The following is a 27,774-nucleotide window of genomic DNA, read 5'->3' as shown; positions in this document are numbered from 1 at the left end:
ACCTTGCCCAAAACTCCTGAAAAAATTAAAAAAAATATATATATTACTCTGAGAACTTCCTTACAAAATGTTTTCTTATAAACTTTTTACTAGAGCGTCTTTGATCGTCTTAAAAATTTCGTACAAGGCACCCAAGGAACCAAGAGAGTGCAGGTCTTTAAAAAACATTACTTCAAACTCTACAGCTAACTCAGAAGCTCCAAAAATCTGCTTTTTGCTTGTTGTTTACATTGTTTCCAGGTTTTCCAGCCTCAAGCTAGTCCTCAAAGCACTTAGGTCTTTATCTCCTCTGCATAGGCCTAATAGTTTTGGAACCAGGGTTGCCGCTTGGTTTTTTATGACCTGCAAAGTGTGGTGGTGCTGTCAGTGTAACTGTCTGTAAGACACACTCATACCTCTGTAGATAAAAGTAAATTGAAAAGTTGCAAAAAATATGTGAAAATACTTTTTTTTTATTCCCAAAGGTCCATAAAGTGTGAAATTTTCTCAAGTTTTTAATATCTTTTTGGAAACTAAAGCATTCAGTAATACTACATAGTGCTATGTCTTAGCATGAAACTTGTTTCCTATTTTACAAGAAAAACTCACCCAAGAGTCCCAAATTCACTGAATAAGAACACCTGTGTAAGAACAATGTGTGGTCCTAAAAACAAAAAAACCTACTGCTGTAATGCTCTAACACTGTTTGTTAGTTTCTCTAGATGAAATTGCACAGCTCAAACCAAGGGAAACATGTGACAGGCTTGCTTGGTTGACACAACTCTGACCTACTGACTGGGTTTGTAAATGGATATGTTTTATGTAAGGGCTGGTGTGTGGGATCACAGGTAAGGGTTACTTCAGTATGATGTCTCTATTTACCAGGGTGCACCCACCCCCCATATCTTGCCATTTTTAATGATTAACAAGCTCAGAAACCCAATGCTGGCTTTGGCAGCAGAGCCTCATTCATAATGCAGTTTGGTGCATTTTTCCCAGTCCGGCCCCATCCGAGCACAAAAAGCAATATGAAAGCTGTACACAAATTAGTTTTACAAGACAGCCCTACTTGTGCTGATTGTTTCAGGGATATTTCAGCAAAAAGGCTTACTCCTCAAGAGAAATCAAAATAAGTGAATTCCCCCAAAATAACCACCCAGATCAACTGCTACTACAGACAGAGCATGAAATCCATCCCAGCTTTGTGAAACTAAATACCACAGTCACCTCACAGCCGTGCAACTCTAGCACTCACATGAAAGTCATCTGTTTAATTGACCTTGGCTGTGTGTGTGTGTGTATGTGTGTGTGTGTGTGTGTGTGTGTGTGTGTGTGTGTGTGTGTGTGTGTGTGTGTGTGTATAAAAGAGTGCTATAATATCATGGTGGTTTTAACCGGGCCCTTCATTAGAGTGGGAGTGTCAGACAGCAAAGGGACAAAGCGGAGGGAGAGGGTGGGGGAAAGGGGGGAGGGGGGCAGAAGAGTTTCTCTCCAAGTAAACAGCTGCCTCTCCATCACCCAAAGGCCCTGCCAAACCCTCAGCTCACTGGGCCAAATCCCTCTAAGCCAAGGGCCTCCTCTTTGAGGGCAACTCTGACCGCAAACCCTTTGAGGACTATAAAAACATGTGACCTGCTCTGATAGCCGAAAGGTTAAGAAACCAACAGCATTCAAAGAGAAGGCCAGCACTGACCCAGTGCTGTCTGAGCCCTTAGCAAGGTCTCTCTGTGTCCTGCTTGTGGCCATCACTGCATTTGGTATTTTAATGTGACATGGTGCAGAATTTAAGAGAAGCTAGAGACAATGCTGGACTAAGTTTTTATTGTATGGTGTCAGAAAATCTCCAGATTATGTTTACTACACAAAAACCCAGATCAACAAGCAGACCATTCACAGGAACAAAAAGCAGTCTATAACAAATGCTGCTCTATGTTGTAAAGGAAGTGCACTGTGGGAAATCTTCTCCTTGCCCCTCCCTGTGTGTGTTTGCTCGGGCCAGACCGGTTTGTTTATCTATGTGTGTATACATGTGTGCATAAATTATGTGTATATCTTATGTTCTTTGCTCCAGAGTGACCCAGGTCACTCTCTACAGGCCAAAACCACAGCAGCCAATTTCCAGATGCTGCTTTCCCAGTTAAGGCCATGCACAGCTGCCTTCTCCCAGGAATCTGTCCCCCATTCAGTATGGAGCAGAGGGACAAGATCACACTGGGGGCCAGAGCACACAGATAACACACACTCATAAGCAAGCAAGCATTGCAAGCAGGCCGGGAAGAGACAAGGTTCCAGGGTCACGAGACAGAGGCTTGGATGGAAAAAGGCATTCTTTCACATGTTGCTACTTTCAGATCTGGATCATGGCAGGCTGCTCATGCTTTTGAATGAAGAATCACTGATGGCTGCAGGCCTGGAGCTGATCTAAGGTCCCCAGTGAAAGACAGAGCGAAAAAGACTGGCCCTCTTACTACTTTGAGATGAGCTAAAGTGAACAGCCTGGGTGACTGTGGATTGCACAGAGGAGCACGAGACACAGAGACTTTTAAGGACTCTGGACCTTAGCTGCCTTTTGGCCTTTATAAGAGCTCCTCTTTTTATTCATCATGTTTACTCAGTGCCCCCTGCCAGTAAGAGCTGAAATGCCTGGTAAACAGTCAGCTACAGAAATTTTTGTAAATGTCAACAAAACATGGCTGATCTATTCATTGCCTGGTGTGTCGTCCAAGGGCAGAGTGGTGACACTGAGGGAATGGAAAATGTTGGGTGGGGTGAGGACAAGAGCAGAGGCACAGTCGGTGAATTAAAGACTGAAATAGGAAGATGAGCAAGACATAGAGGAGACAAAACCAACAGAGCAATGAAGACACTGCTAAAGAAAGAAGGTGCAATGCCTCAACAATGCCTTGCATCCAGCTAATAAATTGATTTGGCAAAAAGTTAATCACTTTTCTTGGCTTAGACTCTGGTCAATCAGGTTGTTCCTTAGTGGCATCATGTTTAATTTCTATCTGAATCAAAGCACTAAGCAGGTCTTAAGCCCTCCTTGAAAAAGGAGAAGCCAAAGCAACACCATCTTTAAAAAAAGTTGTCATGCACTGAATCACTTTTAGATTTTAAACTTTCTGTCAATAAACTGATAGTGGATCACGCTAAGTTTGTTGTCAATTACAAACTTTTGAAAGTGGATGCTGTTTTTGAGGACAATCACTCACTGCTTAATCGAGCAATGTGGATACAAATTGTCACAGACTGTTTATTCTAGTAAAGAGGACGCTTACTGGTAATATGGTGTCTTAGTCATTTAGAAGCTCTAGCCAGGATTATTTTTCATAAGTTACTGCTCAAACATTGGTTCTCCAGTTTTTCAGGAAAATTCAGCAGCAGCTATCAATAGCAGCATTCTTGTGTTCCTGTGCTCAAGATCTGGCCGGAAGTGAAGTATTCCAAAGACCATATGGAGACTGTCCAGACAGTAGGTTTAAAAGCAGATATATTAAGATTAAGTATCAATATGCTCAAAGACATTTTTTTATGTTTAGAGCACTACTCAACATCAGAAAACATGTGTGCACTTGTAGCAAATTGCTAGATTTAGCATTAATAATCTGACATGGCTCTGTATTGTTCCTGTGCTACTTGGAGAATGCGTTATATGCACTGTTTGTAAAATGCAGCATTTTGTAGCGAGTTGTGAATAACATTATAAGAATGCATTTACAAATTCACTTAATTTTGAGACCAATATAGTTAAAGGTGGGGCCTGCAGATTTTCCTAATAAAAATAATTACCAAATGTCAACTTTCAGAGGAATAATCCAGCTCAATCGTTAATTCTAGGTCTCTTTAACTGTGTGCCAGTACTTGTGTCTTCGCCACCCTCCCGGCTGCCCGTATGTTGATGTTTTGGTTGCTTTGGGACGTTTCTGGGCGGAGAGTTAGCGTGATTACATCAGCCAATCACAGAGCGTCCAGTGCGCAAGTGACTTTGCCTGTTGCTAACGGCAAACGGGAGCTTTCCTGAGTAGCCACGATATTGGCCATAGCACGAGGAAGAAAAAACAATATTAAAAGTGAAACGAAACGCCACACGGATAAAGCCTTTTCCCAGACGAGGTTGAAGCTTTAAGTCACTTCCAGACACCTGGAGAGCAGCACGGGATGAAGAGCGACGCGAGTTGGCTTTCTGCTGAGCAGGTATGTGTCAAATACCCGTGATTAGCTTGTGCTAACCATGCGAACTCAGGTGCAAAGCTCTCGAGTCTCCTCCAACGGAGAAACGTGGTGCTGCAGGTGGTTGCTAGGCTAGTGAATGTGTTCACATAACCCCGTAGACCAGTTTGAATTCGTGTTAACATGTAACGAAAACTCCTGCAGACCCTACCTTGAAAGGGCATATTGCAGGTTATTGAATTCATTTATTAATTTGATAAATTATTGTTATTTTTTTCTCTGTGTTTCAATGTGGTGACTGATGAGATCGCCTCGTGTATACAGACGCCCCACGATGAGTGGGCAGGCTATGCATGTGTGTGATACCTGCTAAAGTCTGGTTCGTATTGGAGTAGTGTGACCGCTGGCCGTATTCTTCAGCGGGGGGCAGCACTGCGGGCAGTCGTGCTTGAGTACGGCATAGTTGGAATGTCCAGAGTGGCCGCGCCCTGGATGTGCTTGTAGTGGAGAAAACATAATAGCGTGCACGGCTCTTGAGTTTCCTACGTATAAACGTGATGCTACAGGTTGTTGCTGGGCTTGTGAATATGTTCACGTAGTGTGGATGCTCGCTGGCAGTGAGCCAAGGAGGAGGAGCTCGGTTTGAATGTTGTGTTTTAGTGATGGGAAACTCGATTCTTTTTACTGAATCGAGTTCAAATGAGTCACTCAACAAAGTGAATCGGGTTTTTGAGTCATTTGAGTCACTCGAGTCAGTTACCCAGAAAGTGCATAGAAATCTATATTTCAGAGCGATTCATACCAGCGAAATGACTGAAAAGGACAACTAATACACTCCAATGTGAGAAAAAAAAGAATGAAAGATCAACAAATATTAAAGAAACTTTTATTTTTCTGACTCAAAAATAAAATAACATTAAATTAGATAAATATAACTGAGAAAAATTACAAAGTTCAAACAGAGTGAGTTAGTGTGATCCGTATGTGCTAAGAGTCGAGCCATGCTACGTATGTTCGAGCTGACGAGTGACTCATATGTGCTTTGAGTCATACTGTGAGAGAGTTAGTGATCCATATGTGCTGTGGGTGAGTTAATGACCTGTGTACACTGTGAGTTGAGCCATTCTAGGTACCAGCCATTCTCCTGTGATGTGAGTGAGGGGCTGGGCTACCGTGAGCTTTGTACTGAGTCAGTAAATGAGTAATTTTGGGCGAAGAATCGTGATTCTCAAGTCAGTAAAGTGATTCTCGGGTATTGAACGATTCGTTCAGGATTCGCACAACTCTATTGTGTTTGCTTACCATTTACGAAAATTCCTGCAGACCCTACCTTTGAGCTGCTACGTTTATTTTCTTACATTTAACAAAATGCTGTTTAGCAGGACATTATAAAGGCAGTAAGCTAGCGTTACAAGAAGCTAACACTCACCAAGGACTGTCAGTTATAAAAGCTAAAGCCAAAGAATCCCACTGTAACCATTCAGTGTGCTTACTACTAGCCTTAGAGGGGGGGGCGGAATAAGGATACTGGTACAAAGGACTGTGTGACTCTGTAGGTGAGAATCACAAGTTAAAAGAGCAACTTCTGTTTTGTGCAGAGTGTCATGGGTACACTCTGGCGGCAAATGGGCAGCTGCTTGCTGGCATCAGTTGTGTGGTGTTGTTTTCATGACAACTTTAAGTAAGTACACTTTAATATAGATATCAACAAAGCGAATATTGTCTTGATTAAAAGATTTTTCACATTGATGATTGTATTTGAATGAGTTTGTTTTACTCAGTGGTAATACACTGAATTGTTTGAACTTGAGTTGCCTCGGATGATAGGTTATTGTGCGTGGCACATAGCATTATGTTTCTCCTTTGATCAGCATGTCACTCAGAAAGCGGCTCACAGGATATTTTGTATTATTTTGGTAGGTCTACTCCTCTCTGTGCAGTTAAAGCAAGCAGGTTCTCACATTACGTGTATGTATTTGATTTAAGTCTATGCAGTTTTTTTCAATTAAAGGTTGAGCCAAGTCAGCTTTCCAGCAGAGAACCTAAGACGAAACTTTTGATTGTAATGAAATCAGTCACAAGAAGATGCCACAGATACTTATTGAAAATTCTGTACTTGGTTTTGGTTTGTGCCAGGATGTCAATTTAAACTTCTCAACCTTACTGGAAAATGGGGTCAGACTCTTCTGCTTTAGTAAAGTTTTCCTATAAACCTGCCTCTCTTCATTTGACTGATCACTGGCTGTTTTCATCAAGCATCTGCCAGGACTTAACCAAGTCTAAATTCAGACAGACTTGGGCCCACTCCTTTGAAGGCTCAATCTAATTTCTCACTGCAATTTCATGTGTCCCGAAAAAATAACTCACTTCTTCATCTGTGTCCCACTTTTAGAGCAACTTTCTCAGTCTCATATGGATGCATACATAATATATATATATGTATATGAATTCATTTATTATACCACTTTTACTTTGCTGCATGAAGAAAGTAACTTATGGGGTTTAGTGGGAGTTTGTTGTTGGTCATAAGCTCTGCTGGAAACTTGTCAGACCACACAGAGAGCTGAGATGCTCCCAAGAAAAACAACACAGTGCAAATCCTCTGTGATTAGATGTCTTTGTTATTCTTGCATACTTTCCATCTAATTTTCCAGCAAAACGATAACCCTCCAAACATCCTGCTAAGATTAAAAAAACGTATTGCCACAACAAAACTCACACAAGCATACTTTTTTGGCCTCTACTCCTGTTTTTTTTGTGTGTGTTTTTTTTTCCTCACCGGTTTTGCCTGGTTCGCTGTCTGGGGTGGTGCCAGGGGCTCCGGGCGGAGATGGGGAGGAGGTAGGGGGCACAGTTTGAGGCTTGTCCCCTTCTTGAGGACGACTCTTTGAGGTCTCAATGCCTTTCACTCTCCTGGCATGGCGGTTTCCCTTGTAATGGGCTTCAGCCTGGCTCTACAAGAAGAAACAGAAACAGAAAACAGAAATTAAAGTTAGAAGTAAGATCCAATGCCAAGTAGTGAATAAAACATTTCAGGCTAGGTCAGAATTACTGTTAGTCCTGCACACACTTCATGTCATTATGATATCATGTTATTCAATATACTCAGGGGCTGGAGACTCAGTCTGCAGGCAGGTTTACACCCGAGGGGTAGATTGATTACATAAAAAAGGTACAGTTTACTTTGACAGATGCTCTGCACCCTCGGTCTGTTGTCGTCCTTCTCTTGTAGTCAAAATCATATTGTATTTTTTGCAGCCAGCAGTAAATCTAAACCAGCAGTAGATTTTCTTTTGGATCATCTGTTAGTCTGCAGTGGACATTACTTTGACATACACTCTCTGCAGTCTAAACCTGGACATAGGCCCTGACAGTACTTGGCTCCAGCTTTCATTAGTACAGCCACGCTGACAGACATGCCAGAGGGAGTTGAACTCTGGGTCATCAGGATGCCACACTTTTGGCCTGCAGGGCCCATAAGTCCCACAGAGACACCAACCTCCCTGCTACAACATGCACGCATGTCATGTTACAGCCCACATTACCAATGGGAGGATGGCATACGTGGGAGCCGAACATAAATAATGTGGCCACCTCCAGCTGCTCGCTGAGCAGGGTCAAGCTCTTCCACAATCCCAGACTTAATTGCCTGCCTATGGATCTAAATATACAGGCATCCAGAGAGAGTTATATCTTGTGAAAAGCTAAAAATGGGTAATGCAGGTACCGAGCATCATCCTGCAATCCAGCAAAGAAAGAAAAGCAGTGCAGAGATCTATTACAGAAGCCTGTACGGCTAATCCCCTGTATGAGGGTCCAGCTACTAGCTAATGTGTTTGTTCACAGAGTAAATAGAGGTGAGTCATTCCTCAGCAGGCCACTGTGACATCAGGGGAGTCTGTCTCCAGCCGGTGTGTTTGTATGGCTGTGCAGAAATGCACGAGTCCAGGACTTCATGCTGGATGAGATGGAAGGTTGCTACACAGAGCTGTCGCCAGGCGTCTAGCTTCACGGTGTGATCAGACGCACACCCAGGTGGGCAGGGGTTATCCATGTGATTCCATTTACCATCTGTTTGCAGGGTCTTTATCTTTCCTTGATCATGGTTTAAGTGTCTCTAAATTAAAAACACAAAGAGGCTTCTTGCTGACACAGACACATAATGTCAGTAGCACACTTGATTGAGATTACACCCCGCTACCTCCATGAGCAGACGGAGCAGATGTTCCTTACCATGTGCTGTGCAGGCCAGATATTGTCTGTACCAAGAGGCCAATGATGAAGATGATTATTAAGTGGCTGGGCTGCTGTTAGTTGCCAGGGAGAGACACAGACTTGAAGGCTGGCTGACAGCTGTTATAGGTGCTGAAAGGCATTTGAGTGACACTTAGGACATTAGACTGACCACAGGCTCAGGGGTGGGGACAGACCGGCTTGGCATATGAGGCAGGGAGTGATGAGTGATGTTTTTAACTGAGTTTGTGTGTGTTTTGCTATACCATGAGGCATCCAGGTTGTGAAAGGCAACATAAACCTTGGCTATTGTGATTAAGAAGAGCACTTTTCATTTAAATCACGATGATTAACCAAGCTGCAGATAAGGCAGACTTTCTGTAACCGGACCCTGTCAAAGGGGTCTTAAGGAGCTGCTACAGCAAAGCCTGACAGATCAAGGTGAAGAGGGAGATGTGGGTGCAAAGGGGGGTGCTGGGAGCTGAGTGATCTCATAGATGAAAGACGGAATGAAGGGAGACAGAAAGATATACGGGAGCGCATGGCAGAGCGGCCACCGCGGCTCTATTAACCTCTCCGACCAAGCCGCAGGGATCAACTGCCAAACAGCTGAGTATCAATGTGAGGTTGTGCATAGAGAGAGGGGAGAAAGAATGAAAGGGGGATGAAAGAGAAAAACTGACACCAGGGACTACAAGACCAGAAAGATGATGTAAGAAGCTGGACTGACATGGGGAATGATATAAAAGAGGCAAAAAAAAACTCAGAGAGAAAAAGCTGCACCGCATCGACCGATGACGCCTGTGTTTCATTATGCAGAGAGTTCAAACTGAACAAGTGCTTTCCAGCAAGACATTTTTTAAAGAGGGAAAAGCTGTAGTGTTTCTAGTCTGCTACAGCTGGTGCTCCATGAGCGATAAAGAGGGGCAAAAAAAGGCGAGCAAGTTTAAAAAGTCAGAATATGACAAATAGACTTGGATCATAAAAAAGGAGGAAGTGGAGAGAGCGCGGAGTGAAAGGAAGAAAAGGAGAGCAGTGGAGTTGGCAGGAAGAGGAGGGGAGTAGGGGACGCATATCGGTCTATCTTGCTGCAGTAGCTGTGACGTTGGTCAATGCAGGGCGACAAAGTCTATGATGTCACTAATGCAGCACGCCATCAAGGTTATTCTGCATAACCGTTTAGCACCTCACACCGGCGCACGACCCAGGGACAGCAGGGGCACACAAACCCTCCCTTTCCTTTTCCTCCTCTCCTTCCCCTGTAAGTCTACTCCTTCTCTTCTACATTCCCAAGATGCACCGGGGCTGTCAGAGCCCAGACACTAATCCATGCCCTTGACGAATGCATCTTATAATAAGTAGTGGCAGGCAATTTTAGGCATTTCCACACTGTAAATAATGCAGCAACAGAGAGGGAGACGGGCAGGATGGGGCGGGAGGAGGCTGCTGAGCGAGAGACGGGTAGAGAAAGGGAGAGAAAAGATCAAATGAGACGAATGAATGATGGCAAAATGGTGCGTGAAATGAGGAGAGCACGGGGTGGGAGTGGGGTCCTTTGAAGACAAATACATTGATCATGACTGTACAGTACGTGTTAGGCTAAAAGTGTTTTTTTGACCTATGAGCAACCTGACAGGCTCACAGGTGGTGGATCAAAACAGAGGGATGTCAAAACTAAGAGCAAAATATTCTTTTAGTGGAAACTGATCCCTGAACCATGAAAATGAGATGGGGAGTGCAGCATTGTATCCTCAGAAGTGTTTTCCTGCTGTGTTATTTCTTTGATGAAAGACGTATCCCCACTTGATGTGATGTCAAAGAAGAGCATTGTGGGAGGGGAGCCATTCTATAGGATTTTAGGCAGCCATTAATCTCCAGCTGAGCTCTGTAGGACAGCACGAACTAGACACAGCCTGCTGCAGGGATGACATTGATGATACAGTGCAGCACGGGCTTTTTCTGGCGTATACTGAAAGTGAAAGTCACATTGACGGTAGAGTGAACATATGTATGAATAAGTGGCTAGGACACACGCCAAGGCTGCTGTAGTTTACACTCATTGTTACCTGATAAAGGTAGGTATAACTCGACATGACATCCATTTCTCCTGATTCCTAACATTTGCTCCTATATGCACCAGAATACTAAAGCACACCTTGGCTGATTTGAGTAAATAATCTATGAAATGTGCATTTTCTTTCAGAATTTTTTTTGTTCTGGTTATGTAACAGGGGTTTTGTGGCATTTGTCTAAGTTCCTTTATGTTTTCACTCACTGCTGAACAAATATTTCATGCTGCTGACTTTCATAACATTCACCTGGTTTCAAAAGAAAAAGAAAAGAAACAGGCAAACAAGAGCTGAAATTGAGCCAGCTGTATGTCTTTCAGCAATTTATAATTCACAGTAAATCCTCCTTCTCTGCTTTTTGTTAAGGCACTAGAGGTGTGGAAAAATATTGACATAACAATATATCACAATACTTTCACTTGTGATAAAGTATTGATATATTGAAAATAAAAAATCCTATTTTAGGTGAGTTGGAAGTACAATATGTCTTTCTTTGCAGTATATGGGGCTGAAGAGCTACTCTGCTGTATGTTTTCCATAAACTGTATAATAAATCTAATCTCAAAGTGTATTAAAAATATTTTATTCCTAAACTTGATGTGGGTTTTGATGCCGTAAGCATCAATGTTTTCTCTCTATTCTTGGGTCAGTTATTAAAAATCATTTAAAGTTTAATTACAGTGTAGTAGACTGATAAAATTATAATAACAGTCATGTATTTCACAATATTTTTTTTGCGTAACATTGTTTACACCAAGTCGCATTTATCAGTTTCACAAACTGATCAAATCTTTCATCCAACAATTTTTTTGCAAAAGTAGTTTTATATCACAGTAGTGTAACTGACAAAATTGATGCACTTTATGTTTTCAAGTTAAGTTTTGTATGAAACACTGCATCTGACTTTCATTATTTCAAACACAATAAAATAAAAAAAGTTGTTTTCAATCAAATAGTTAGCAGTGTAGAATATCGCAATATATCACAATATTTTGATATTGTGATTTTATTGTATCATGACTAGAGGTGTCCCAGTTCGATATTGATATCAGCAAAAAAACAAATATCGGTATCGTATCGGAATGCATCTAAAATCTCCGATATAAGCACTCCGATGTAAGCAGTTTCTGTAACCCATTGCTTAATAATTAATAGGTCATTTTTTGCTCATGCCTACTGTTGCTGACTACTGTTCTTTGTTTGAATAATTTCACTTAATCAAGCCTTTTCTAACATGACAGACATACTACAGAAACAGTAATGAAAGTATGCATGTTTAATGCTGATATCGTATCAGATTAATATCGGTATCGGCCAATACTCAATGCTGCAGTATCGGTATCGTATCAGAAGTGAAAATGTAATATCGGGACATCCCTAATCATGACCCAAGTATCTTGATGTGTATTGCATTGTGAGGTTCTTGCCAATACTCGCCCCTATCAGGTTTCTCTCTCAGGTTTAGGTCAATTCATATCAAATATCAGGTATCATTTTGGGTGGATTATACTGCTATGACTCATACATTTTGATCCCACTTTGCATTAGAGTCAACATTTCTTCCATTTTCCTGACCACATAATAATGATTGTAAATATTCAGATGCTCAAAGTTCTTCTTTCTGAACAAACTTTAGCAAAGAGGACATGTCTTCTCTGAAAAGGACCTCTGTTTGATCATAAACTGTCGGGTTTCAAGTATTTCATTATGTAAACATCTTCTTGTGATTGTTTCCTGTGCTTCAGAGATTTACTGCAGACGACGCTGCAAAGTGGCGGCTTAAGAGATTACAGCTCTGTCGCTCCCAGACCACATGGAAACCATGATTGTAGACCTGAGAGGTATATATAGCCCTGGTCTCCTCCTTAATGTTGTGTACTGTGGATGGATGCACGCCCTGGCCCTGAAGTCTGCACCACTGAGTAGGGAGCGTCGCAGCCAAATTATACACTGCACACATGACAGTTGGCTCTGATGTTGTCATGTGTCCGTCCTTTTCCTCTTTAGCAGAGAGAAAACACAAAGGAGCTAGCAGTACTAAATCTAAAATACTTCAATGTGATTTTTGTTGCTGTTAGTCTGTCAGCGGTAATGTGTATGAGGTGCCCATGGGTATGATGTGTCGTTATCCTCTCATTACCAGTCTTCATACTAAGTTACTCCATATGGACAGATTGATGAAGCTGCAGCGAAAATGAAGCGATTGAATTATGGAAACGCATGCAAAAACAAATTGCTTTGATTACAAAGTGATTCTTGTTTCATTGCATGCTAAAGCGAAATTAACTCTACTCATGTCGGAGATTTTAATCAAGCTTTGTTGCTGTTTATGAGAAGAGAAAAATCTCCAGGGTAAAAAATAAATCCTGCTTCTGCTAGGGGGCTCTGCAGCAGCTTTCCAGACTGTGCTGCAGTGTAGTTTCCTCACTAAACTCTACTCTCTAAAGGAAACAAATTAAATTCCAGTGGGGTCACAACTGCCAAAACACAGCCCAGACAAATGCACAACATCCCCTGAGTCAACTCAGATACACATTCCTGAAGAATCTGTGTACAAGGTGAAGGTGTTTGTGTGTAAACAACAGGGTGTAGGATATTTAATTCATTTTGGTATGAGGAGACTTTTTGAGAGATGGATGGAGTGTATTGTGAGTGTATTGTGCTGTGAATGTGCTGTTTTTTTCCTGTACCTCTGAGTTGAAGCGGATCTGGCAAACGTTACAGGAGATCACAGGCCGCTTGGTCTTCACCAGTGGAACCCCAAAGGTGTGGTTGATGACGGCCTTCTGCACCGGGTCCATCTGATGAGAGATGAGGCAAAAAAAAAGAGAGAATTGGAATTGTGAGCTGTGATTAATGCTCAGGAACTACTACGATACAGCTCTGCGCTCCAGATGTCCTGGTGCTACGAGTCGATGGGCCGGTCCATCAAAACGAAGTCAGGGGTGAACGTGCTTAGCTGACTGTTTTGGATTGGTGTAAGAGACCAGAGCGGAGGAGAGAGGATCATGCTTTTTCTTTCCAAGAGACTAACTGTTGAAGTCAAACTCGACACACACGCACACACACAGAGGAGAGATATTACAACAGTGTCGATTGTTTGTCTGTGTTTATATCCTGCTAACATTGGTTCAAGTGTGTTTACGAACTGTTGTAGATCTTAAGCACCTGTTGCATGCTACCCAAGCTCAGGCTTCTCTTCCAAAACCAGGTTTATAGATTCACACTGTCCCTGTGCTAATTGTTTCAGCTGGGTTGTCCATCATCCGCGTGGTGATAAGCGCCTTGTATAAATTTAACTGACTAGCTTTAGCCGCGCTCCAATGTGTCATTGACTGAGCCGCTCACTTTAACCCCGTCCCAGACACAAAAGACCTTGCCTGCACCCAACTAGACGGGCTCCATTCCAATTATTTATCTCTGTTTGAAGCTGAATTTATCTAGCGATCATTGTTAATTGACCTGAGCATTATTCTGGGCTCTTTGGCTGGGGTGGATTTCCAACACAGACAAGCGTCTGGCACTGTGGCTGCAGCTAAAGCAGGCAAAAATTTATAAGGTGATGTGGCTGCGTAACGCTACACAAAAGGAATGAAGAGATTCAAGAGTCCTGGCCTGGAGACTCAAATGGATATGATATCGAGTGCTGAGAATTTAGAAAAAGTTCCAGAGAGTTCTCCAAGTGTGATGCAAGCCTGTTGCTTGGGAGAGTCTGACAGACTGTAAATGACTCAATTTGGCTCAACACTACGTTTAATTTGGCTAATCACCAAATTTTTCTTCCAGCTATCTAGCACCCAGAGTTTGGTCTCATCAAACACACAAATGGCTCAAGAAGACACTGGCTGCTTGGGGGAGAAAAAGGAGAAAAGAAGGGCAAGGATGAATATTCTCATAACTCAAGCACTCACAATGTGAATTTCTGCATGGTGCCTGTTTCCCAGCAACCCCAGAGAAACGGCGTAAACAGAGAGAAAGAGAGAGAGAAGGAAATGGGGAGGAGGCCTGAAACATTTAGCTGGGTGACAGGACGGTCCAGAAACGCACCATCTGGAGGAGCGAAGGAGCGAGGGGGAGAAGATGGATTGGGAGATAGAAAGAGAAGAAGAGGCAAAAAAAGGAAAGAGCCTTGAGAGGCAGAGAGAGGAAGGGCCCAGACATCCTTAGATTACAAATTCTTATCTCGTTTGGCTCTTTCTTTCACGCCACGTTCCATGACTCCCTTTTCTTCTTTCCCAAGAACCAGACTCATGTAGTGTCAAGAAGTTGTGAAATAAGACCAAGAAGTGAGGTAAACTACCCACATGAATGTATGAAAAGTACAGCACTGGCTTTACATTTTTACAAAACAATCTACCTTGCCACATTTTACCCCAGCTCTCACACTGAAAAGTTTATATTTTATTCATTATGCAGTTGTCCCATGTGTGACCCCTGTCTAAAAGCTTTAATAAAAGTAGAGGAGACTTGGTGGAGTAACTGTACAACATGATTCATGGGTTTTCATCCCAGCTAGCTGCTGCAGGACTGGGTGTGGGTCAGTTATGATCCATCCAGTTGATTCAGCTGTTAAAAACAACTACCAGCTGCCAACAAGCCTTTTTGGACAGCAGCTCACATGGCCTCAAACCCAAATGCTCCGCAAAACATGTAATGAAATAGGAGCTGAGCCTTGTGATGTAACTGCAGTGGGAATTTCCAAAACTTGCACAGACTGACACGAACCGGCTTCTTGCATTGAGGGTTTGATTAGATTCTCAACAATAAATGAAATGAGTAACATGAGTGAGCTGGGGAGTTTTTGTAATGTGGTAAGATCGGAGATATAAACCACACACACCGCTAACCCTGCTGCCCTTTTTAAACACAGAGCTTTTTCCCGCAGAAATGTGCTTCATCTTTTTTTCAGAGAGCGCCTCAGCATCTTTGCAACTGCATGCACCTTATGTCAACAGCATCCTGTGTTGAGATCTTTTCCCTCCTTCTCCCCTCTCTTCATCTTCCCCTCTTTCATCCTTTCTGTGTAACGTCCTCTGATGTATTTGATCGTTTCCCTGCAACAAGCTATTTTGAAGCGTTCAATTCCAGCAGCTAGATATGCACACATCTCTCTGTGGGGCCACTCTGGCAGTGGTGGTAAAGCCTGCGCTGCTCCAGATTATTTTTTTAAAAAGCCTTTGAAGCTCTGAATCCTGCAGTACTTTTTAGTCATGCCCAGATGAGGACATGGTTGGATGAAAGACAAAAAGCAACGCTAAAAATCTTCAAGCCTTAAAACAACTCACCTTCCTCTCCTCTGTGTCTGTAGAGGCTTGGAGCTGCATTGGTCCTCCAGTGTGTGTGCCGTTACTGCTGGCCGAGGTGTGTGTTTGTGTCTCAGCATGTGCAAGGCTGAGAGTGTGTGGTGCACCTTCCTCACTCATTCAGCCTCCTAGTTGGTTGTCAGTGTTGAATACAAAGTAACTCACTCAGAGAAGTAGGGCTTGTGCCTAGAGATGCATTGCCAGCAAATATTTCTTTGTTTTTCCTTTTTGAAGTGCACTCCCTGCCTCTCCTTTAGAAATCTGACACTGACATCTGAAAGTGTTCCCTCCAAATGATTTCCTTGCTCTCCCTTCTTGCCTTTTCACTGACACATCACCTTACAAGTTGCTGTCCCTTAAGTTTAGCCTCCCTCTCCTCTCCTCTCAGCTGCTCTCTCCCTCTGCCTCACGCCTCCCTGTAGAGCTTTTCCCTTGGTTTTCTCCTCCCCTTCTCTTCCTCTCTCCCTTTTTTTTTCTTTCTCCCTCCTTCTTCATGCATACTCAATCAGCCCAGATGCAGCCGGGATTCTGTGTGTGTGTGTGTGTGTGTGTGTGTGTGTGTGTGTGTGTGTGTGTGTGTGTGTGTGTGTGTGTGTGTGTGTGTGTGTGTGTGTCTGTGTGTCTGTGTGTCTGTGTGTGTGTGTGTCTGTGTTTGTGCGTGTGTTTCTCTCTCTCCCTCTCCTCTTACTGAACTCTCCCTCTCTTCCCCAAAGTTCACACTATCTATCAAATGTCATCACCAGCCGCTGGAGCTTCAGCCCAGCCCAGCAGCCCCCCTGGACAAACCACACATGTATACACACAAGCCCACTTGATACTCCTCCTCTGTGGTTTCTTACTGTAATTGTAAAGATTACAAAACAACTCAGCACACACAAGTTGTAAAGCCCAATGAAGAACAAAAAACTGTCTAAATCACAGGCCAAGGGGAAAAAAAGCAAAGCATTTTACATACATTTACAAGTAAATGTATGTTATTTTAGTATATTATAGTAAAGCATAGCATAGCACGGTTTAGTTTAGGATAGAAATTTATAGTATAGTATACTTTAGTTAAGCATAGTAAAGTATCGTACAGAATAGTTAAGTAAAGTGTAGTATACTTAAGTTAAGCATAGCATAGCATAGCATGTTATAGTATCGTATAGTTTACTTTGGTTAAGCATAGTATAGAATCATATTGTATGGTATAGAATAGTATAGTATAATATAGTAAAGTATAGAATAGTATAGTCTAGAATAGTATAGTTAAGTATAGTATAGTGTAGTATAGTATAGTAAAGAATAGTATAGTATAGTGTAGTATACTTAAGTAAAGCATAGCATAGAATAGCATAGTAAAGTATGGATATTAAAGTATAGTATACTTTAGTTAAGTATAGTATAGTATGGTATAGTATGGTATAGTATAGTATAGAATAGTATAGTATAGAATAGTAAAGTATAGTGTGGTATAGTATAGAATAGCATAGTATAGTATAGAATAGTATAGTATAGAATAGTGTAGTGTAGTATAGTATAAAATAGTTTTGTTTTGTTTTCTTTTGTTTTCTTTTGTTTAGAAGTATGTAGTATCGTATTGTATAGTATAGTATACTTAAGTATAGTATACTAAAGTAAAGTGTGGTATAGTGTTGTATAGTATAGTATCGTATAGTATAGTATAGTATAGTATAGTATAGTATAGTAAAGTATAGAATAGTATATTACAGTGTAATATAGAAAGGTATAGTATAGTATAATATAGAAAAGTATAGTATAGTATAGTAAAGTATAGTATAGTTTAGTATAGTACAGTGTAGTGTAGTACGGTATAGTTTAGTACAGTATAGTAATAGTGTGACATAGTATAGTATAATATAGAAAGGTATAGTATAGTTTAGTATAGTATGGTATAGTATAGTATAGTGTAGTATACGGCCTTCTAGGCATTGATTTCTCTAGTGCAGCGTTGCTATCTCCAGTGGTAGTAATGTCATCTTTGGTTTGGTAAACTATGAAATTTGTCACTGGATCTGGATATCTCTGGATGTAAATAAGTAAAAATCTCTGGTCACGTGACATTGATGTGGTGTTTTGTTATGTCTTATTGACTGAAACAGGCAATGTAGTGTCTCTAAGTGGTTAAAGGACGCTATGAACCAGGGGTGTCAGCCTTGAGCCTGCACATACCTGTCCTTCTATCTTCCAGTTTACATGTTTCTGTGATGAAAGTTGAAATTCAGTTGTAAAATCGAAGTTATACTGATCTATGCTAACTACTAGCATATCAGTGCAAGATCCCTTAAAGCTAGGGCTTTTTCTTTCTACTTTGTTTTCAGTACATTAGGAGATGTAGAACTTATTGAATGTATTGAATAGGAATCTTGTGTGAGATTGTAACTCGCATTTATTTGTGTTTCAGTTCTTTAGTAAAACTTTAAGCTAAAAATCAGAGTTTTCTTAGGAAACTGTAATCATCTGCTAAGCTAAAATAGTTGGGGGTGAATAGTTGAAGTAAGGTCCTGCAGCTCTGGATTAATGTAATGAATCGATAAGGGAATTGTTGAGCATAGAGGATAATTATATTGATGGATTGAACCATTTCTTACCGATTCATAACAGGAACCAGTTTTCGATACCCATCCCTACTGAGGAAATACAAAGTGAAGTAGCTGCAGCCAGCATTACTAGAAGAATAAAAAGGAAAATGCTGTAGCCTTAATTTGAGCACTGAAGAAATTTAAATAGAAATGTAAAGCATATTAATAGCCATCAGGAGCAAGCATCCAATACCAGTATCAGCACCAAAAAACCTATCTCATTCATACCTAAGAATAGACCTAACATTAGATTCCTAAGATCAGACTTAAATAAACAAAAGTAATTTAACAAGATGCGCTGTTTGAGAGTGATTTATAACAACAGAGCAAAGAAAAGGAAGAAAACGTGTATAGACAGGTGAGATTCAACAAGTCCGTGACTGCATTTGCATGATTCGACACCTTTATCTAAAATTCCTGACTCTGCAGCTTGAGCGCGTCCACACTGGGGCTGAGGGAGCGTGTGGCTGTCTCAGGCCCAGCTGCTGTAGATAAATAATTCAGCCTTGTCACTGTCTTGAGTCACATTGAGTAAGACAGGCAGGTAGAGGACAAATTGTATTAGAGGACCATAAAAGCTGTATATATAGCTTTAGGAGAGGCCATTATTGTATTTTGGGGCTAATAACCTTTAGTCTGATTAAGACCGTACACTCAGCACAGATCACTTATTAAGAGAGTGACGGAATAACTAGCTGCCAGCTCAGCGCATGGACATGTCTCTCTGTGTTACAGCATCTTACATTGTGTCCACATCAAAGTGTTGTTCATATTCATATTCATATTTAGGCAAACACCAAAAGGCATGTAGGATCAACACTTTGAACCTGAAATAATACAGTTCAGCTCTTCATTCACAGCGTAATGTAGAGATGTAATGTACTGATGTAGAGTGGAAGTCCCCAACAGACACTCCATGATTGTTTACGCATTCCTTTGCCTAAAAGCCCAAAAAGCCATAAAATAAAACCAGTGATGTAAACAGAGCAGCCAACATTCCCTCTAATACTCTCGCTTTTCCTGTTTAAATTTACTCATCCACACAAAACTGAATTAAACATGAAAACATCCCAGGGAAAGCTTAGGGCATCAGAAAACATCAAGACAGAATCTTCATTAACAGCAACCAAAGTTTTATCTTTGTTATTTTCTGTGAACCGTGGCTAGAGATGTGCATTAATCAGCCGTCAAACAACCTTCGAACAGACCGAGCCTTATTCAGAGGGCTAAATCTTGCCCTGAAGCAATCACAGTCTGGCTTTTAGGTCGTTAGAAAACAACCTACTTGAGGAAATTTGGACAGTTTCTTTTAAGAAGATGATCATTTTAGTACTAGGCCTCTTATTCCATTCATTAGTTTGGTCTGTTTTATGCAGTGTGAGAGGATATGAAAATAATCTAAACTTATATTTTCAGTGTACCCAGTTTTACAGTATTATATTTTCTGGCTAAAACATAAAAAGTAGATGTTTGTCCTCTGGGCAACAGCTATTTAAAATTTGTCCCTTTAATGAAAAAAGACGACCTTTGAGACTGAAATTAAATATTATAGTATGAAGGTTAAACTGTCATTCTGCTGGTGTTTTGAGTACAGCACTTTAAAAGGACGTTAAGTTCCCTCTTTGTGTTCAATAGTCTGCAGTAAAGCTCTAAGGTTAGAACGTCCTCCAAGCCTTTCCTATGGCCCCCTCTCCTGGCCACAGGGCTGTAAAACATCACTCATGGCCAGCTCACAGTCATAGCAGCAAAAGCTATTAACATTTGCACTCCCTGTGAGCCAAGACGTTGTTCTAAATATTAGGATGGAGAGCAGGCAGCTGTCAAGGGAAGAGAGAAGTAGAGATTTTAAAGGCAGAGAGAGATGAAAAAAAAAAAAAAGCAAAGCAAGAATGATTTCAGGGCTTTGAGAGCAGATGCCGGAGTGGAAACTGAGCGCCTGCATCGCTTCAGTATCTCCATTAATCCATGTCTGCTGGGTGCACTGTGCTTTTAACATCAGTGAGAATACTTCCACTTATGTCATGGCTCCGCGGAGAGCTATTAAAATGACTGTATCATTAAAATGTGTTTAACAGTGTCTGGACACATGTAACCAGGCTACCATACCAGGTCAAAGCAGATACAAAATATTCCCAATTAGTAACAGGAGACTGCTGTGATGCCTCTCTGCAGACTAGGCCTACCCGTGTAGAGAATAACTCAGACATGATCCTAGAATAGCACTGCCCCATTTACAGTACATGCAGAGTTCATAGATTTTACATATTGCTGACGAGAACTGTGTTGACAATCCCTAATGGTGTCTGGAGGAACAGGCAGTGCTTTATGCTGAGTAAGTAAAATGCTAAATGTCTCTACGGTCTCGTCGTAATGATCAGATGTTAGTCAGGGCCCGGGGAACAGGAAGATCCCTCTCCATTAAAATAAATACCACATCAAACAAACTGCTGCGTTTGAAGTACACGGCTCTGAAGATGGCTTCAGAACTGCTTCAAATCAGTGCTTTGAATACAGAAAAAAGTGGAAGAAGTCACAAGAAAACACCTTTAATTTCTTGTAGTGAGCAGCAGCTATGCGAGGGAGGGACGATATTGTGGTATACACTTGGATTATGATATTTTTTATTAGAGGTGTCCCAGTCCGATATTGATATCGGATATCGGTCCGATATCAGCAAAAAAACAAATATCGGTATCGTATCGGAATGCATCTAAAATCTCAGATATAAGCACTCCGATGTAAGCAGTTTCTGTAACCCATTGGTTAATAATAAATAGGTCATTTTTTCCTCATACCTACTGTTGCTGACTACTGTTCTTTGTTTGAATAATATCACTTAATCAAGCCTTTTCTAACATGACAGACATACTACAGAAAAAGTGATAAAAGTTTGTATGTTTAATGCTGATATCGTATCGGATTAATATCAGTATCGGCCAATACTCAATGCTGCAGTATCGGTATCGTATCGGAAGTGAAAATGTAATATCGGGACATCCCTATTTTTTATTAACAAAATATAGTCATATTGCTAGAAGAGCCAGACCGATATGGGATTTTTGGGGCCGATGCCGATACTGATACTGGGGCAAAAAAAAGCAGATATCCAATAAATCGGACGATTTATCCGATTTACCGCCTAATATAAATTAAATATAATAAATTCATTGATATACACAGGATATATACTGTATATTAACAAAAATTATAATACCCAATGATGCAAGACAGAGACAGAACTCTATTAAATTAAAGAAGTCAAACTTTAAACACAGTAAGTAGAAAAAAAAGTCAAACTGTAAACACACAATGAGCAACTTACACAACGTTAAAACGCTGTATTATTGTCTTACATAAGATAATGATGGACGCGTGAAATAACAGTACCATTTATCTCTGTTTATCTCACAAAAAGCAACTAACACAATGTTAAAACGACATTCTATAGTCTTACATTAGATAATGGTGGAAGGAGGGGGCGGGCACTCGGGCAGTGTACAGCCCAACACACAGACACACAGGAACAGGAGTAACAGAATCTCCACGGAGCAAAATTTTTAATAATCGGCTATATTTTGGCCGATGTGCGACCGCGAACCGAAAGCGAACAGCAGCAGAAGGATGCTAAATGTTAAAGTGCCGTTTCGAGGATGATAAAGAAAAGAGAAGAAGAACAATCCTGAACAAGCTGCGTTAACTCTTGAATTGAAAGTTACATCTGCACTGTGTTGTGTGCTTCAAGCAGTTGTTAGCTACACCAAATGCTAGCTAGCAAGAGCTTGTTGAAGTCTTTTTGGTCCCAGCTAATAAAAATTCCCTGTTGCATTTTTATCATTAATTTTTGTGGTTATATTTTGTGTATGTGTGGTTTGTGTACACATTCAGTTTGGATTCCAAGAATGATTAAATCTGCATTTCTATATTAATGTTATTTATTTGTTTTCACTTACAGTGTGGCCAGTATATGCTAATGATAAATCATGAATCTTTCTTAACCTTGCCATAGCTCAACAATGGATGGATGAAGTTTAAAGCTCGTTAGTATTATGGAAGCAAAAACACAAACCCCATGTTGATACCTGGCTTCAAGTTTTTCTTATTTTGTCAAGACACCACCCCCTTCATTTTTTGTTTCTGTCAAATTGGGGGAGTTAAAAGACCGCAGAATGTGTGCGTCAGTGTGTGTGACTGCACCACTCCTCACCGTGTTGAAGTTGTGGAAGAGGCTCATGCTGTGCGGAGGAGGTGGGGTCTCCATGGGAAACTGCAGGAAGGGCTTCATGTCCAGGTGTGGCTGAATCACTGTAGGGGTCCGCAAGAACGTCGGCACCGCTGCCCCGGCCCGGTTTATGCCTCCTAGACACCAAAAACAACAGAGATAAATAATTGTCACTCAAATAGAACAGACAAGAATTGATAATGAGAAAGTTTTCACTTTGCTTCAACAATGAAGATAGCTAAAGGCAACTAATGAGCAGAGAGCAATTGGACAGAAACAATTTTATTGCACACTGTTGTTTCATAGAATCTGCCTCTGAAATCCAAAAACCACAATGAGCCATAATTGCACTGCAAAGCAATTATTTCTCTGCAGATAAAGCAAAACTTGTAGCACCCTCGTGGACAAGCCGTCCTGTAAACTGTGAGAGGGAAACGCAGCATTTGTGCCGTTAAGACTGCTCCATTGATTACTTTGGACAGCCCTTCTGTTTTTCCTGACAAGTTGGCAAGACTGAAACGCCAAAGTGCAACGCCACTGCTGTGTGCAAGTGCTGTGATGCTGAGAGGTTTGTGTGCTTTGAGGAATCCACATCACTTAAGCGTTTTATTTAGTGAAACATTCACACCAAATGAGGCAGGGAGAGGAGAAGAAAGAGCACGGAGGAAGTGGGGATCCCTCTTATCCACCTGCCTTCCAGTCTTTTCTCTTCTCCTCCCCTCTCCTGGGACACATCTGCAGTCTGATGATAATGAGTTTCATCTCAGCGTGTGTTGCTTTATGTTGTCTTGACTTGTGTACTGGAGTTGGATTACTTGTGCAGTTGTATCTAATTATGGGATGAATGAATCATACATTGTTATTTTTCTTGTCATGTCTGGCACATGCTCTTTGGTTTTGACTGTATGTACCAAGCTGTTTGAGTAGCACTCCATAGTAAGGCCGAATAAATGTGGAAAAAATGTAATCGTGTTTTTTTTTTTTAAACAATATTGCAGTATAAATCAGCATTATTCACTAAGCACAAGCAAAAAATCTTTCTATAGTGTGCCCACAAAGGACACTGTCAACATTAACAATTCTTTCCTGTAGGCCACGCCTACATGTTATAAGACAGTAAGACCAATTTATGCATGAATTGATACGGATAACATATCTTAACTATTACAATCACAGGAAAATACAGACTGCTTAATTTAACCAAAAGTTATTATGTTCCCTCAAGTTCTGTGTACATGAAACTTTGTAGTAAAAAAAAAAAAAAATATATATATATATATATATATATATATATATATATATATATATATATATATATATATATATATATATATATATATAAATTGCAGCCTCTGTGATTTGAGAATTGCATTTTTTACATTGTGATGTCGTTTTCAACTTGATTAATTGTTCAGTAATTGTTCAGCCCTACTCCATAGGCGTTCAAAAATACACTTATGAACACAGCTGCAAAGTAATCCTACATATGCACACCTAAATAAAAAAGACTCACACACCTCTGCACTTTGTTGATGTGTAATTCTCCTAAAATAGCATGCAAGGTTGTCATAATGATACACGGCTTTCTATTCTAGCTGCTGCTCCCCTCTGCCTGCTCCTACTCTCCTCCTTATCCCTCCTCGTCTCCTCTTTAACCTCTGTCAAGGATGATAGTGATGGGGCCCACACAGCAAAACTCAGCCTCAGCAAGCTCTTAGATTAAGCCTCTTAATATCCGCAACTGGATTTCTGTGGCTTTCAAATTCTCCAGCGACTTAAAGCTTTGCCGCTCTCCTTTTTTTTTTTTCAGGATTGCTCTAAGCTACTCTCTCACTTGGTTACTTTTCTCCATCCCTCGCTCTGCAATTTGCCTCTACCTGCCTCCACACTTTCACATGGTAATTTGTGCATTATTTGACACCTCTGCCTTTTTTTTTTTTGCCAAGCTTTATGTCAAGCGAAAGTGATCAGAGGAAATAATATGGCTGCCTGGCTGGTGGAATAGGGTGTTAGCAGAGGCAGTCTACAAAGTTTGGATTAGAGAGGGTGGGAGGGAAAGAGAGATAGAGAGAGATTGACTTTGTCAGACTGAGTGAAAATGCTGTCTCAGCTGAAGACCAGCTGCCTTCTGCCACGCATCTGTGCGCCTCAGGGAGGAGAGGACTGCATCATTACCTCTAGTTGGGCGTGAAAAGTTTCTCCCTCTCTCTGAACAAACCACAAATATAAACATGTAAACACATCTAAGAATGTACAAATCTGTGCACACAAATTTACAGTCACAGGTTTGCGGCCTTCCCTGGTGCTTCTCATCGTGCCATGACTCAGCTCTCCTGAACTCTTCTCTCAAATCTATTTGTGTTTCTCTACAGCAGTGTTTTTCAACCACTGTGCCGCGGCAACAGGGCTGGGACGATATGCTCTTCTCGCAATTTGATTCAATTACGATTTTTGGGAGGCCAGTTCTATTTAAATAGCAATTCATTGGTGTTTATGTTTTTTGCCACTGAGTGATGCTATAATAAGGGGTACATTTCATGTCCATGGGAGATATTTATCAATTTTACAAAGTATTAATTTCAAGCAATGACCATTTTTACAATGGGTCATTTGCATGATATTTCACTTTTATTTAATACAGAAAGTTAACAGTCAATAATTTATTAAGCTAAAAATGCAACTCATGTTTTGGAATTTGCAGTTTTTGTGCTATCTGATTTCTCAAATGTCAAGTTTGCTCTTTAAAATTAACACTAGAATGCATGTTCGTAAATATTATTTTCAGTATTTTTTTTTGTTTAACAAAGTTAAAGACAAGACAAAGGTGTTTTAAAAACTGTTTCAATAATTTGTATGGATCAAATAATTCAATCATTTTTTTGACAAAGAATCCCAATTTTGATATTGCAAAACAGAAAATCCTGACATATGGGTTTTAGATTTTTTCTCCCACCCCTACATGGCACACTAGTGTGCTGTGAGATACTGTATTGTGTGCCATGGGAAATAATCCAGTTTCACTTAATTTTTCTAAAAACACTGAAAACATGCCATTGTCGAGTTGCTTTAAAAGTAATGTGCTTTCTTCCATGTCAGCAGGTGGCAGCGGGTAACTGATTGCCCTTAATACTCAGCTTTAGTATTGCATGAGACAGGTAGCCTCTACATTAATGGAGAAATTTTTGAAAAGAAATTGTCCAAACTCCAAACAAGGCCTGGGACAAAATTCAGACCCTGATGAAGGCTCTAGTATGGGAGGTAGTCAAGGAAAGCAAAGATGGTGAACTCAAGGCTGTACTGCAAAAGCTGTCTTTCATTTGGATTTACTTTTACCAGGATGCAATGACACGGACTCTGGTGTGCTTGGTGTGTGGCGAAAAGCTATCCAGCAGTGCCATGGTCCAAAATAAGCGTATACGCCATTTCCAAATGAACCACCCGATGCTTCAAAACAAGCAGGTGGACGATTTTGCCTGTGTTGAGAACATGTTGAAACAGCCAACTTTTGTGGGAAAAAAACACAAAGGAACAGGCCTCGAAGCTAGCTACCACATTGCTGAACTTTTTGCTGAATCAAAAATGATGCACACTGTAACAGAGTCATTTATAACACCTGCCTGCAAAGCTATTGTAAGGGGGTGCTTAGCTCTGACACGGTAAAAGAAAGTTAGGGTATCAGCTTTATGTTCATCTAGACAGGCCCAAGTTTCACAGTGGGTGAGTAGGGATGGGTACCTTTCACTTTAGAAACGATTCGGTATTGATGCCCAGTACAAATTAAAATAAAATCTAATTTTGTTTCAATTTGACAAATTTATTTTTCAATATATAACCTTGTAATGCTGTGTTTATGTCCAGCATGGAAAATCACCTACTCTTCCACTCCCTCACAGTCACAAGGATGCATTTAGGTACCTAAACATAGTACCTTTTGATTTTATGTGAATCGGTACCCGGTACTTTTGGCAGAATTCGGTCGGTACCTATAAAAGTAGTACCCATCTCTATGCGTGAGTGTAAGACACTATATCTTTATCAGGCTACAGATGATATTTTTTAATACTTCTGGTTGGTGGTGTGCAGTGGGACTTTTTCAATGTAAAAAATGTGCCTTGGCTCAGAAAAGGTTGAAAAAACACTGCTCTACAGAATACATCTTGAATAAGTAGAATGATGCTGATCCTTTATGTACAGTCAAAATGCCTTGTTAATATAAGTCCACAGTTTTCTCAAGGACTCCACAGCTTCTCCTGGGTGATGTGCTGTGACGAGAGAAAATGGGAGGTCCTGCTGCTGCTCCGTCCTCCACCTCTACCTCCATGACTGATGAAGGCAGCTCCTCCTCTGGGGCTGCGCCACTAACAACATGACTAATACTCTGCCTCTTGACTGCATTTATCATGACACTACACTGCATGTTGATACATGGCCTGAGCTCCTGTCTGTGGCTCCTGTACCGCGGTGATGTTTGCAGCTCCCTAGTGAGTCTGCTCTCGAACATGAAGTCTGTTTCTGGCAGTAGGTCAGGCCGCCTCTGGCAGGCGGACAAACGGAGAGATTTGGCTGACCTGGGAACAGAACGTGTCTCTGCAGCAGCAGCAGAAGGAGCTGAAAGTGAAGGAGGGAGAAGAACTGCGGAGCAGGAAGCAGAGCGAGGGAGGGAGGAGAGCAGCCGTCCTTGGAGCAAAGACAGAGCTTTCCCACCAGGGACAGAATGCGTCTGTGTGCGCCTATGTGTGTGTCTGTGTGCAGAGCCATGTGTGTGTTTGTCTGTGAGCATAAATCAGAGTGTGGCTGCTTTCTTCTCCCACTGTGTAATTACCCCATTAACTTTAACATGTCTGCTGGGACCATCTCACAGTGTAAATAAAAAAAAAAAATCACTGTGTGTGGGAGCAGGAGAGTGGCTGTGCTACCTGAGCAAGTTTTGCTTCATACATGTGTTTTTACAACATGTGTGCACAAGTGAATGTTTGGTTATGGGCCCATTAGGCCTGGCAGTGCACACTGACAAAATTTTACACAGAAGCAAGAGCAAGAGCTAATCCAATGATCAGACACAAGTGTCTTATTAAAGACAAATTCTCACAACTGAATAAGACAAAGAGGTCCAACAAAAGCAAAGGAAATGATTCTCCTCTATAACTATGACACAGACAAAAGTGCAATTCCAATACTTGTGCTTAAAAGATTTAATTATTTATCACAAGGTTACTAAG

The 27,774-nt window shown here is 41.0% G+C and overlaps 1 protein-coding gene across 3 annotated transcripts in view; it reads right to left on the bottom strand.

The window, feature by feature from the left end:
* Positions 1 to 27,774, bottom strand: part of znf385a (zinc finger protein 385A) — a 77,149-nt gene that overhangs the window by 11,266 nt on the left and 38,109 nt on the right. For 2 of the 3 annotated variants that reach the window (XM_074680607.1, XM_074680609.1), the window contains exons 2-4: positions 22,541 to 22,692; positions 13,142 to 13,252; positions 6,929 to 7,103 (exon numbers count right to left, since the gene is read on the bottom strand). In XM_074680607.1, coding sequence (XP_074536708.1) covers positions 6,929 to 7,103; positions 13,142 to 13,252; positions 22,541 to 22,692 — 438 coding nt within the window. Of the gene's footprint in view, positions 1 to 6,928; positions 7,104 to 13,141; positions 13,253 to 15,736; positions 16,158 to 22,540; positions 22,693 to 27,774 lie in introns of those variants that run through there. The other variant, XM_074680608.1, reaches the window with a different exon arrangement.

Source organism: Halichoeres trimaculatus, unplaced genomic scaffold (assembly GCF_033239565.1).
Source record: "Halichoeres trimaculatus isolate MK-OKI-2021-1 unplaced genomic scaffold, fHalTri1.1 fHalTri1_scaffold_11, whole genome shotgun sequence".
NCBI classification, from domain to species: domain Eukaryota; kingdom Metazoa; phylum Chordata; class Actinopteri; order Labriformes; family Labridae; genus Halichoeres; species Halichoeres trimaculatus.
Note: the sequence above shows the minus strand (reverse complement) of the source record. Positions and strands in the feature narration are given on the sequence as shown.